Source organism: Eretmochelys imbricata, chromosome 1 (genome assembly GCF_965152235.1).
Source record: "Eretmochelys imbricata isolate rEreImb1 chromosome 1, rEreImb1.hap1, whole genome shotgun sequence".
NCBI classification, from domain to species: Eukaryota; Metazoa; Chordata; order Testudines; family Cheloniidae; genus Eretmochelys; species Eretmochelys imbricata.
Genome location: NC_135572.1, coordinates 159,075,115 through 159,089,471, shown reverse-complemented (window position 1 = coordinate 159,089,471; position 14,357 = coordinate 159,075,115). Strand labels below are relative to the sequence as shown.

At 43.0% G+C, this 14,357-nt stretch overlaps 1 protein-coding gene across 2 annotated transcripts in view; it reads left to right on the top strand.

The window, feature by feature from the left end:
• SLC37A1 (solute carrier family 37 member 1) overlaps positions 1-14,357 on the top strand; it is a 60,474-nt gene that overhangs the window by 9,045 nt on the left and 37,072 nt on the right. For both annotated transcript variants that reach the window (XM_077818131.1, XM_077818129.1), the window contains exons 4-9: positions 605-731; positions 4,808-4,886; positions 5,732-5,867; positions 7,583-7,659; positions 11,700-11,866; positions 13,117-13,154. In XM_077818131.1, coding sequence (XP_077674257.1) covers positions 605-731; positions 4,808-4,886; positions 5,732-5,867; positions 7,583-7,659; positions 11,700-11,866; positions 13,117-13,154 — 624 coding nt within the window. The remainder of the gene's footprint in view (positions 1-604; positions 732-4,807; positions 4,887-5,731; positions 5,868-7,582; positions 7,660-11,699; positions 11,867-13,116; positions 13,155-14,357) is intronic.

The window sequence follows — 14,357 nt, the reverse complement described above, 5'->3', positions numbered from 1 at the left end:
CCCAGTCTTGAGTCCTGCTCCCAGCGAAGCCAATGGCAAAAATTCCATTGACTTCTAAGAGGTGTAGGATTGTGTTACTCCAATCTTATACCAGTGTAACTCCCAGCCAAACTTTTTAGGGATCCTTTAGCGTTCACAGTGACACAAAACTGCAGCGTAACAGTGGTTCATCAGGCCGAGTGTTTGGGGATCTCTCAGTATGAAAAGCACTGTCACTATAACATGTGGTGAAGGGTATTTCACATATAGGGACTGATCCAAAGTCATTACAATGGATGTTAGAGAGATGAGATGGGTGAGATAATATCTTTTATTGGACCAACCCGAAGAGCCGTGTGTGGCTCTAAAGCTTGTCTCACCAACAGAAGTTGGTTCAGTAAAAAAAAAGTTACCTCACCCACCTTGTCTTTCTAATATCGTGGCACCAACACAGCTATAACAGCACTGCAAATTAAAAAGGATAGACATACCATTGACTTAAATGGGCTTTGGTTTGGGCCCATAAATAGCTAGATTTGTTAAATTTGCTTCTCTATTGTGTATAGCAGGATTCTGTATTGAGTGAGTTTTATATTGTCAGATTCTCTTTCTCTTTCTACATTAGGGAGAACTACATAAGCACTGTGCTCTTCCAAATGAAGTTGAACTCAGCTCCTACAAAGAATATGCCATCCCGATTCAGCCTGCTAAAAAATTTTCTAATGAGTCTCAGTGTGGTTGGGAGCCATTTGGTGAGTTCGTTTGCATGCTAATTTTGTAATAATGATATTTATACAATTGTTGTACCTTGTTACTTATCACAGGGATTCTTCCTATGGAAAAACGGGTAGGAGGTGCATGTTTTGTTTTTAATTTAACCTGGCTAATATGTCGTGAGTGTCCCAAATGAAATGAAGATTTAAATGGCAAGTCTCTTACAATAACTTCTTTTCCAAATAAATTATGAGTTCAGCTGCTGAAATCTAAACTATTAGAGCTGGTCTTAAACTTTGATGGAACAAATTTCAGTTAGAAAATGCAAAATTGTCAAATCTAAATGTTTCATGGGAATGTGGTGATTCCATATATGTTTGTTATGGAAATGTGCCAAAACTGATCATTTTGACTTTCTCACTTCATTTCATTTTAACATTTACATTTTATGTGGTCCTGATACTATTGAAACAAAACAATTCAATGCTTCCAGAATTTCCAGTCAGTGGAAAAAAATCAATGTTTCCAATTTGGAACAAAAACAAATTTTGAAATGTCAGAATTTCCCATGGAATTCTAACCAGCTCTATAAACTATTCATTGGTACCAGGCACATTCCAGAAATGCTGGCACCTTCAAAACAAAGAAAATATGCTCATGTAGAAAATTAAATTGTAATTAAAAGGCTATGTTTTGCTTATTTACAAGTTAATACCATAATAATTTGAATATAATAATTGAGATTTTGAATAAGTGCTTGACATCTCATGTTCAGCATCTGATCATAAACAGGGAATGTCAGTAGAACAGAAGATCCTAGTAACTTGATAGCCCACCTGTTCAATTATTACTAACTAAGGCTGTGATCCTGCACCCTGAGCTATGTGTCGGTAGACCCCTGTGTTACCAAGTGGCCTGGTAACCCACTGTACATTTGTAGCTCTGGGACTCTAGGGCATACTGCTGAGCACATACCCTTCCTTAGGAAGTGGGGTGCTGCCATCTAGCCATCTTAGACCCTGAAAACCAGTGTTTGAGACCCTGCTCACCGGTCTCCCCAACCCCATTGCTTACACACACTCAGAGTTCCACCTAGCCCATGAGCACTCTGGGGTTCCTAGTTTAACCTTTTTGGGGAAAATGTGGCAGATAAGCAAGGAGCACAGTTCACCAGAAGAATTTCTTCCACAGTGACTTTACTGATAAAGCACTACAGAGCTTTGCAAATGACGACAGTCCTGAAACGCACTCTCCTCTAGTCTGTGCTCACTCCTTCTTTTGAGTCAATGGTTCATCAGCATTTCAGTCTGAGCAGAGTTCTCCTTTAAATTCTCCTTACACGGCTCTTAAATAGGTCCTCTGCTTGTGTGCCATGTGTCACAGTTTCAGGGAAACTGTACCTGCATATTGTCCCTTTGATCTTGCAACCACCTGCAAGCTAGTTGGGGACCATATTGTATGAAGTTTAAGAATGGTTTATGTATCACTGTGGGCCAGGGAGTGTATGCAAAGCTCCCCAGAGGGTGGCACTTCTCTGGAGGTGTTTACAGCCTGAGTGATTTGCCTCCATCACCCTCCTACTGCTTTTAGTTCCTGGAGGAGCCGGTGGTAACTCTTCCCCACTGAAGTTGCCTACAATCCCTGGCCTAGCGTGATGTAAAAACCATTCATAAAATTACTACAGTAGGATGTACTGTATACTGGATGAGGTTGCAACATCTGTCACACCACGTACTCAAACTGAGGGCTGGTCCACGCTAGAGAATTAGATTGACCTAGCTACATCGCTATGTGAAAAATCCATACCTCTGAGCAACATGGTTAAGCTGGCCTATGTCCCCATGTAGATAGCGCTAGGCCAATGGAAGAATTCTTCTGTTGACCTAGCTACCATCTCTTGGGGAGGTAGATTTACTACAGTGATGGGAGAACCCCTTCAGTCGTTGTAGTAAGTGTCTGCACAGAAAAGCTACAGCTGCAGTAGTGTTGTAAATGCAGACTTAGGCTGAGAATCTCCAGATCCACCAGGCATACTTCCCACCCACACACACACACATCGTGGCCGTCCCCTGTGTAGAAAGGGATGGTCCCCATTCTTCCATGGGATGGTCCAGCAGTTGAGAATCATTCAAAGTTGATAGCCCTGGATTGCTGTCAGTGTGATGATCCTTCAGTGAAATGTCAAATACCTTTCCAGGGCTGGGTAGCTGTTGGAAATGTAGTACAAATGTCTGTTCCTGGACAGGTTTCAGAGTAGCAGCCGTGTTAGTCTGTATTCGCAAAAAGAAAAGGAGGACTTGGGGCACCTTAGAGACTAACCAATTGATTTGAGCATGAGCTTTCGTGAGCTACAGCTCACGATGGCTTATGCTCAAATAAATTCTAAGGTGCCCCAAGTCCTCCTTTTCTTGCTCCTGGACAGAGTGCAGACTAGTGTTCCACACATGGTACAAACCAGAATTCATAATGAGATCCAGACATGTCTTATTCTGTCACGCTCTGTGCTTGGGTGAAGCTCCACTGAAGGGCTCTGTGTGGGTGTAGGGTCTGCACACATGGAGGTCAGTGCATGATTGGGGCCTAAAAGGGTATGTGTGTAACTTTGATAGACTAGGTCCTGAGGGGGTAAAAACACCTTAAACTTTTTTCCTTTCAGAAGCCACTGATTAAAAGTTCCTGTTGAGTACGGTGTTATATTCAACAGGTTTCTACAAATAATTAATTTAAAAGCTGAAAATTGGGGGAAATTACATGATCTTGAACACCAATGTTGTTTTCATGACCTTTTTGGCTTGTTTCTTTATGAAGTCAGTCTGTAGCCATGACTAATTTGAGGCCCAAGGAGTGCTCAAAATGGGGAAGGAAAAGCAGGAACTCTGACGAGTCCTAATTTTTCAAACAGCTGCCTCCTCTTGTGCATGATCAACTGTGACCCCTATTTAGCAAAATCTGTTCATGTGGCAACTTTAAACCTATGAATTGTCCTGTTGAAATTGGTGGAGCTTCTCAGATGCTTGAAGTTTGGCATGCGTTTTAGTCCCTTGCTGAACCAAGCCTGTGTGCAGTTCATAGACTTTGTGCATAAATCCAACACCGTTTTTTTAGCTGAAAATTTTCAATCAATAGTTATTCTCCCATCACTGGTCGAGCAACAACGAACATTTTTATTACCATGTGTCTAACCTTACTCCTTTTCATCCAATATGTCAAAATAATGGCCCTGATCCTGAGATTTGTATCTGCATGGATGGCCTCTTGGCACACAGAGAGCCCCATTGATTCTAGTGGGCTCCTAAGAATGGCCATACTGGGTCAGACCAATGGTCCATCTAGCCCAGTAGCCTGAATTTTGACTGGGGCCAATGCCAGATGCTTCAGAGGGAATGAACAGAACGATTATTGAGTGATCCATCCGCTGTAATCCAGTTCCAGCTTCTGGCAGTCAGCGGTTTAGGGACATATGGGCTGCAAGGGCCCACACAAGCAGGTCTGATTACAGGATCAGAGATAACATTGTAAAGGAGGGGGGGAAATTACAGAAATATTTATTTTCTAGCATTAAAGGACAAAGCACAACATCCTTCTAACTTTTTTTTTAAAGTAGTTAGTCTTTTTAAAAATCCATCTGGCAATCTGTTTCCGCCATCTTTGCAGTTAGGACCTGACATATTTGAAAAGTATATTTTCCTTTTAGGGAATATTAATTTTTTTTTTTTTAGACTTTTGTGAACTTTGTTTTCTTAGAAGCTTGAAAATACAATCTAGTTTGCTAATAAATTTGTGTTTTCCATTTCCAAATGTTGTATTTTATATGAATTGGGTAAGGGGAGATTAAGAATGCTTCGAACAATATTTTTCTAATATGTAGTAGATGAAAACAGAAAATATAGCATTATTTGGTTAAGTAGAATGCAAAGTGTCAAGAAACTGGCATTCTCCTTTTTTTTTTTTTCTCCCCGCTAGAAAATTCACTTAAAACTAAAAATGCCTATTTGGGGGTGGGGGTTCTTGGTTTTTTAAAGATTTCCAAGACCTGTACATGAAATATATAGTAAGGGTTTGAAAGCTATTGATAAACTTATTCCACTGATTTGTTTTGAAAATGTATTCTTAGACAAGAACAATTACAAGCAATTACTGGGAGCCCTGGATTACTCATTTCTGTGTGCTTATGCAGTTGGAATGTATTTGAGGTAATTCCTTTAGACTTTTTTTCATACATCTTGAATTATTGATTCAGAAGGCTGCACTGCTTCTAATCTGTTATTCTTCCCTTTTGGGAAGCTTCTGATGAATGATCACTGAAGAAGGAGAAACTTGGATTGTCTCACACATGCCAAGCCCTGAGTTAGTCACTGTGGAAAAACGTGCCTAACCTGAAACCCTTATAGAAATTCATAGGAAAGATTCTTACTCCCTTGAACAGAAATGTATCACAGGGGACAGTCTAGCCCATATACATCAATGAATATGTCTAAATAGCAGCTGGGTGGTTTAATTCCCAGATCTGGTAGACATACACACTCAAGCTATCATGATTAAAAACAGCAGTGTGTCTGTGGTGGTATGGGTGATGACATATGTTAGCCACCTGAGTACATGCTAGGATCTTGGATAGGATTGTATTCTGGCAGCAAGCCCAAGACACAGCCTGCACTGCCATGGCTGTGCTTCTGTTTTTAGTGCACTAGCTCAGGCAGGGCTAGCACATGTATATCTGCATGAGCTGGGAATTACACCTCCCCGCTGCTGTGCAGATACACCCGACATGAAGAATCACGTGGAAAGTAATTCCCATTATGCCCACAGTAGAACCATTCAATTTATGATTCCAATATCAGCACTTGTTATGTAATGAACCAAATATTTATTATTTAATTGCTCAATCTTTAGTTACAATTTCTGTTGAAACTTGGAGGGGGAACCCTAATAGATCCAGAATTTAAACATACTCTTTATGCGCTATGAAAGTTTGGTGTATGAAATGTTTCATGTTTCTTTTAAATGCTTTTTTTTCTTTACCCCTGTACATTCTCAGTGGTATAATAGGAGAGCGACTGCCTATCCGGTATTACCTAACAGCTGGAATGCTTGCCAGTGGACTCTTCACGGCAATGTTTGGGTTGGGCTATTTCTGTAATATACATAACCTGTGGTTCTACATGATAGCTCAGGTAAGCATACTGTTTGTTTCCCTAGGTTCGTTGGCTTTCCACATTTATTTATTTTTGTTTTCAGATGTGAGTAGCATTTAGTGGTTACATGGCTAGATACAAGACTGAATTGCATTCAAACTAGAATGGAATACAAGAGTGCTTGCCATAGCATCTCAAGAAATACATAGCTTTAAAAATAAAGACACGTTTTAAATGAATTTTTTTTTAAAAAAACATGAACTGTTTAAAATCCCAGATCATTAACATGTGTAAACCTAAAAGTGAGAAATAATATACCTTTGAGAACAAATGCATTTACTTTTACCTGTCTGCTAAGACCTGAGTGTAGGATACTGTCTTTCTCTGAGCAGTTTCCTGCACTGGTGAAAAGTGTTCAAGATATCGCCAGCTGTTGCAACAGAAACCCATGGAGTGGAATTCTCAGAAATCCTGTGGGTCTGATCCAAAGCCCATTGAAATCAATGGAAAGACTTTGCATTGACATCAATGGACTTTAGATGAGGCCTTAAGTGAAAGGCAATGGGCTTGTGCTCCTAAATCATTTAGGGTATGCTTGCACTTCAAGCGGGAGATGTAATTCTCAGCTCAAGGAGACATACCCATGCTAGCTTGATGAGAACTAGCATGCTAAAAATTAACTGTAACTGTGGCAGGGCAAGTTGTAAAAGAGGCTAGCTGCCCTGAAGTAGGTACCAGTCTGAGACCAAAGACACGAACTCAAGGCAGTTAGCCCCTCCCATCACTCTCACTACCACTGCTACACTTAGAGTACATAGTTGTGGTCCCCGACACATACGTAATCGAGGTGTCTTGCTCCTCCCGCTGCTTGAGCTGCAACAGGTACTGTTTATTTTTAGCATGCTAGCTTGGTTAGCTTGATCGGAGCTAGCCTGGGTATGTCTCCTTGAGCTGGGAATTATGCCTCCAGCTTGAAGTGCAGGCATACCCCTAGATGCTTTTGGACATCCCACCCAGAGTCATTAACGCTGTGTTTGATAGGTAAAGTACAACAGTTTGCCTGACTACATTTTATTTTGTTTTTAAAAATGTATATTGTAAATGTGAACTATTATGTTATCCTCATGGGATTAGTAATTTGGGATTTTAGGATGGAATCTTCGAGGGAGCCTAAGACAGTAAGGTGCCCCATTGATGGGAGTCAGGTACCTAACTCCCTTAGTAGCCTTCGAAAATCCCAGCCTTAAACAGGTTATTAAAGAACTTCATACCTCAGTCTGAATTTAGTAAATATGAAATGTATACACTGAAGGGACAAATCTTTTCTTTTATTCCTTTTAAATTCTAGGTTCTACATTCTTTCATAAGGCTTTGTCTTTTTAGCATTTATTTGCACCCATACATTTCCCTAAACTCATATTCAGGTGAAAATATTATGAAGTGGTTATAGCAGTGAGAGTTAAGAGCCCTTAGCACTGTCAGATTCCGTATGATCTTTGGCAAGCCTGAGATGACAATTTGTGGAGGTTTGCCCTATAAAAAGTTTTGAAATCCTTGGATACAAAGTGCTGTACGTATAAAGTCTTACTTTATTTTTGCTGAATAATGGTGTTTGGAAAAAAATATTAATCTAATATTAATGATAATGTAGGCTTGTTTTTATGCAATTTAGGATCTTCTAAGGAAGCACTTAACATGACATTTTGTGTAAGAATTTTCATATTCATAAAATGTTTTTTGAAATATGATTTCAGATAGCTAATGGATTGGTGCAAACCACTGGCTGGCCCAGTGTTGTTACCTGCATTGGCAACTGGTTTGGAAAAGGAAGGTAAAAATATAAATATTAAGTACTGGGACTATATGTGGGTGGTTTTAGGCCCTAATGCAAAACCTGATGAAGCCAGTGTAAGAACTCCCATTTAGTTTCGGTGATTTTTGAGGTAAGCCTTTAAGGAAGATCCTTTAAAAATAAGTAATTACCTGTTTGTCGTGCATAGGCAGCGTGTGACTCTTGTGTTTGGGGAGGCTGGGTGGGAGCACCAGGAGCACCCTAGAAGTGTGGGGGGAGGGACCACCGGCGCCCGTACTGTGGCCCTGCTCCACCCCAAGGCCCCACCCCCACTTGGCAACCTCCTCCCCCTGAGGCCCTGCCCGTATTCTACACCCGCCCCATCCAAGGCCCCACTCCTACTCCACCTCTTTCCACCTCTGCCTGCTAGGGTTGCCAGGCATCTGGTTTTCTAAAAGGGACCCTGCTGGCTCCGATCAGCACTGATGACCAGGCCACTAAAAGTCCAGTTGGCGGCACAGTCGGGCTAAGGCAGGCTCTCTGCTTGTCCTGGCTCCGAGCAGCTCCCGGAAGCAGCAGGCATGTCTGGCTCCTAGGCACAGGGGTGGCTACGGGGGCTCCGTGCACTGCTCCCACCCCAAGTGCTGGCTCTGCAGCTCCCATTGGCCGGGAACCGCGGCCAATGGGAGCTGCGGGGGTGATGCCTGCAGGTGCTGGCAGCACACAGAGTGCTGTGGCCCCTCTGCCTAGGAGCCAGACATGCCAGCCACTTCCAGGAGCCATCTGAGATAAGTGCTGCTCGGCCGGAACCCGCACCCCACACACGCACCCCCACACTCCGAGCCACTCAGCCTGGAGCCCACTCTTGCACCCCAAACCCCTCATCCCCAGCCCGGAGCCCACTCCTGCACCCCCAGCTGGAGCCCTCACCCCCTACTGCACCACAACCCCCTCCCCCAGCCTAGAGCCCCCTCTTTCACCCTGAACCCCTCATTTCTGTCCCCACCCCAGATCCTGCACCCCCATCCAGAGCCCTCACTCCCTCCTGCACCCCAACCCTTGGCCCTAGCCCGGTGAAAGTGAGGGAGGGTGGGGGAGAACAAGCGACGGAGGGAGGGGGGATGGAGTGAGAGGGGCGGGACTTCAGGGAAGGGGCGGGGCAGGGGTGGAGCAAGGGAGTTCAGTTTTGTGCGATTAGAAATTTGGCAACCGTACCACACACTCATCTCTGCCACCGAGCTGAACCGAGCCAATCCACCCACCCACCCACCAGCCGCTCACTCCTTTCTTCCCTCTTCTGCCTTAAGGGTGAGCGACGGGAGTGAGGGGGCAGAGAGGAGTGAGTGGCAGCTGGGCAGGACAGGAAGAGAAAGAGTGAGGACGGAGTCTCCAGGGGAAGAGGTGCGGTGGGGGTGGGGCCACAGGGGAAGAGGCCAAGTGAGGGCGGGGCTTCGAGGTGGAGCACAGACGGAGTCCGGGCGGGGCCATGGTCTGGGCACCAGTGGCTCCCCCTCACTTCTTGGGAGCTTCTGGTGGCAGCACTCCACTCATCAGGTCTCCATAAGGTGTGCCTCAGTTGGCATTTCTTGCCCCATTTGGGGAGATTTAGCTCCCCAAGTCTCTTATACTCGCTGCCCATGTTGTGGCAACTAACTTAATTAAATAGTTCAAAAAGGGCGGAGAGAAACGAGCAGCAGGGGGCTGGAGGGGGCTCAGGAGAAGGACTGGGGCTTCTGGGGGAAGGGGAGGAGAAGAATGAGCAGGGGAAGTGGCCATCAGGAGAGGGGGTGGAGAGGAGCGGAGGGGGAGCGCTTTGGAGGAGGGGGCTCAGCGGGGTGGAGCAGGGGCGGGGCCAGGGTTCATGCACCAGTAGCCCCCCCACTTCTATGGAACTTCCAGTGCTCCCACCCAGCCTCCCCAAATGCCAGAGTCACGCGCCCCCTGTGCAAAACATGTTTGCTTTCAGTTTCAAACATCTGTATTGGTGTGTGTTCATTAATAACTCTCAGACATATGAGTAAATTACTTCAGAGTTAAATTGAGAGGAACTCTGGCAAATGTTCTCAGCCTAAAAACACTTTAAAAAACAAAATAAGGGCTGTATTGTGCCATTGGTTTTAAACTGGAATTTCCCATTGCTTTCACTTCTGTTTAAAAATCATCAGGGTATGCATCAAAAAGTGCCATAAGGCTTACTTGTTTTTACCACTTTTTTTATAATACAACTCAAAGTATGAATTTAAAGAGATTGTATTTGGCAGATGGATGAACAAAATTTGTTGCTCTTTCATAGTGCTCGCTCTTTACAAAGCCAACTTTTTCAGTCCTGCAGTGGGGGATATTTTACGGTTCTTTTGTAACATCGTACAGTGTTTCTCCATAACATTGTGGTAGCTGCGCAGTTAATCCATTGGCACCGATGCCAGTTGCACAGAAATAATGCACATTAATGCTACCGTAGGGTCTGATGTCCCTGTTATAGGTGCCACTGTACGAACAGTATAAACAGTAAGGGTATGTTCTGCTACAAGTGCCTACGACAGCACAACTACAGTTCTGTAGCTTGACCGCTTCTGGGCCCAAGAAATGAACACTGACTGGTGGGATGATGTCCTATAATGCAAGCTTGGGATGATGAGCAGCGGCTGCAGAATTTTCAGATGTGCAAGGCCACATCCATGGATCTGTGTGCTGAGCTCACCCCAGCCCTCCTGCACCAGGACAGGAAAATGAGAGCTGCACTGTTAAGGGAGAAGCGAGTGCCAATCACACTGTGGAAACGTGCAAAGCCAGATTGCTACTATTCAGTGGGAAATCATGTTGGAGTTGGCATATCCACTGTGGGGGCCGTTGTCATGCTAGTGTGAAGGATCTTTAATTGCCTCCTGCTATGCAGGACTGTACTCTTGGCAACGTGCAGGACACAGTGGATGGATTTGCAGCAATGGGGTTCCCACGCTGCAGTGGAGCAATAGGCGGCACCACCCCACCTTGCCACAGAGTACATCAACAGAAAGGACCGTTTTTCTGTGGTTATTGCAAGCGTTGGTGGATCACCGAGGATGCTTCATTAACATCAATGTGGGCTGTTCACAGAACGTGCATGATGCTGCTCACATCTTTAAGAATACAGGACTGTTCAGAAAGCTTCACGCAAGGACTGACTTTCCTGACCTGTAAATTACCATTGGTGATGTTGAAATGCCAATAGTGATCCTCTGTGACCCAGCCTACCCTTACATCAACCTAACTTTGTAGTGTAGACCAGGCTGAATTCTTCCATTGACCTAGCTACAACCTCTCAAGGGGGCGGATTTACTACCATGACAGACAGGGCCGGTGCAAGGATATTTTGCACCCTAGGCGAAACTTCCACCTTGCGCCACCGCGCTTTCCCTTCCCCCCTGGAGCATCGCCCATCATAAACTTTCAAAAATGAATACTGCATAATGGTTAAAATGCAAGTTCAACTGTGTTTCTCTTTTCTTTATTCATTCGTTTTCCAGCAATAGTGTAAAAATAAATTGGGGGGCGCTGCTTTTTGGCGCCCCCAAATCTTGGCGCCCTAGGCGGCCGCCTAGTTCGCCTAGTGGTTACATCAGCCCTGATGACAGAAAAACCCCTTCTGTCGCTGTAGCAAGTACCTACGCTACAGTGCTGCAGCTGTGCTGCTGTAACGGTTCTAGTGTAGACATAGGTGATTCACACTAAGAACACATCTTTCTTTTTCTGTAGCAAAAGTGCATCTTTAGGACCTGATCCAAAATCCACTGAAATTAATGGGAGTCATTCCATATATTTCAATGGCCTTAATCAGGCTAGCAGGTCCCAATCGTGCCAGATTCTGAATAATACCCATATCCTGCACAAGGAAGCTTTTAGGATACATTCATTAATGTTTAGGTACTTTGAAACGGTCAGATTAAAGGCAGTAGTGTAAAGGGTTATGTACAGTTATAGAGTGATAAGGCCTCAAATACTTCAACAGTGCCAAAGATTAACTGCTGTCTGTCATTCTGTACGCTACTTAATAATGTTTATGAGCAGAATAACTAAAATTGGCATCCTTTTGAATGCAGGAGAGGTTTGATCATGGGAATCTGGAATTCTCACACTTCCGTAGGGAATATCTTAGGATCCTTAATTGCTGGTTACTGGGTATCTACCTGCTGGGGTCTGTCTTTTGTGGTTCCTGGTGTTATAATTGCTTGCCTGGGAACCGTTTGTTTTCTGTTTCTCGTTGAACGTAAGTATATATTTCCTTATTTTTATTCTTATTTATACAAAACTGTAGCTGTCCATCCTATGTTGGGAACCCCCATTACACAAATTAAAATACACAATGCAAAATACCTATAAAGGTCTGCTCGTACCTAAACAAATATCCACCAGGCACTCGGGTCACGTCTTTCCCAGAACCTACATGGAAAAAAGATAGGCTTTTCAGCATGTTCAGAAGGCCAAGATCTGACATCCTGAGGGGGCATTTGCAAAGTCCTAGTCTGACCCCCTGCCAGCCGCTCTCTCATTTATAGCTCAAGGGTCTCCACTGATCACAACTCTGGCCTGGGGAGAAAGGCAAGCTCTCGGATAACTGGTTTTTAACCCATTTAGAGCTTTACAGGTTAACACTAAGTCCTTGAATTCCACTCTGAAATTTACTGGGAACTAGTACAAATCATGGAGCACAGGTGTAATGTGCTTCTGATCAGGACCTCTACTTAAGCTGGCCATGGCATCCTGCACTAGTTCTTGTTTGAGTGGTCTTAAGGTAGAGCATCATGTGGAGTGATTGCAGCAACATGATCTTAAAGCAGCAAAGGTATGATATACCCTACCAGAATGTATTTGTCCTACTTCACCCCAAATCATATCCTCTTGATCTGTATCTTCACTTGACTTCAGTGAGCCTACTTGTGAGGCAAGGAGTCAGACTCCACGTATGGATGGGGGAATTGGGGTACTCCTAGTCTGATAACATATGACATCTTCACTTGACTTCATATGCATTGTGTCTGACTGAAAATGACTTAACTGTACTCTTTGTCTGTGGGCTGAATATTAAAGAAAAGAAACAAATATTGTATCTGTAGGTCAAAATGGATAGGGGTATTTTTTTTTCATTTGGGGCTAGACGATACCAGAAAATTTTATTGCTTTAATTATGATTTAAAGCAGCAAGAATACACGCATGTGCACCTGCATACAGCGTGGAGGCAATTATATCAGTATAGAAGTGCTTATACAAAAGTAGCTTATGCCGGCTCAGGGAGCAAAATAAACTATATCAATATAAGGCATCTGTATACCAGTATACTGCATCTATGCTAAGGCTTATACTGGGTATAAGTGCATCAGTAAAAAAATCATACCCCTATCAGGCATAGTTATACCATTATAGCAACTTTTCTAAGTGTAGACCAGGCTTTAATATCCACAGGGTTTTAGAAGAATGATTCCTTATGTTTGATTAACTGGTGTTTTGTTGTATTTCAGACCCTAAAGATTTAAGTTGCACTTGCAAACCATCCAGTGTAAGTGAACATTATTGTAATATTCATTGTTATATTTTATGTTGCTTTTTCTTTTTTAATGGATAAATAGGACATCATTTGGTAGTTATAGTATGAAACTAGCCTTCTGGTATACATTTGAACAATGAGGGGTTCTAATACCTGCCAGGGAAATAAATTAAGCTTGGTGTAGGACTCATGATAATGTGGTGTGTTGGTTTTGTAGTGGACTTAGAGTATTATTCATGCAGTTTGCCGGTGGGGGGATAAAAATTGGTGTTGGGGGGGAGGATTGATTTTTTTTTTTAAACTGGATTTTTTAAATTTTGTTTAAATTAGCATAAGGAACAGTTTGAGGGGGAAGATTCCCACAAGGGGATCCTCAAGTGAATGTATTTTCTCCTGCCCCCAGATTTCACTGGGGTAAGGAATGATTTGGGTCTATATCATTTGCCTTAATGATATCCTTTGGCAGTTAGTCCCAAAGATGAATTGTACATTGAAAGAAAATGTCCTGTATCTGTTTTGAATATATTGACTTTCTTAATTTTGCATGCAATCTTGTTCTTGTATGGTAACTTAGGGTGGATTGGCCTTCTCTGTAGCATGTATTATTTTTTGTACAGCTTTCTCTTCTCCTCTTACTGTTCGCCTCTTTAAAGGACATGATCATCAATCTTTTCAATCTCTCCTGATATAAAGTTTCTATCATTTTAATTGCCATTCTCTCAAACATATATGTTTTTGGATTTATCACATATTTTGGTCACCTAATTTCAGAAAATACTGTACTGTCTATATTTTCCATTTAATTCCTTCTCATTTTTTAAATACAAGCAAATCTCTTACTGGATTGAAGTTACATGACTCATAGACACTTTGAGCTGGAAGATATTTTTCTTCAGTATTTTTTGCTACCTATTGAGAAACATCCTGGTGAATGTTTCAATTGCTTCATGCAGTTGCTGGAAAGAAAGATAGATCTCAGAATTTGCCACTAAGCTTTGCTGAGGTAAATGTATTCCATTTACTTCAATACGCTGTTACTGGAAGGCATTGTTAAAGAGTTCTGCACAGCGTATTGCTTATCTGTCTTACCAAAAGCTGATACGAAAGAAAAAATGACCTTCAACTATCTCTGTCTTGATGCTGTTGAACCAAAAAAAAAGGCAATTGGGGATTTGTTTTCTTGCAGCCACCCCCCAAAAAACAAGAGGCCATTAA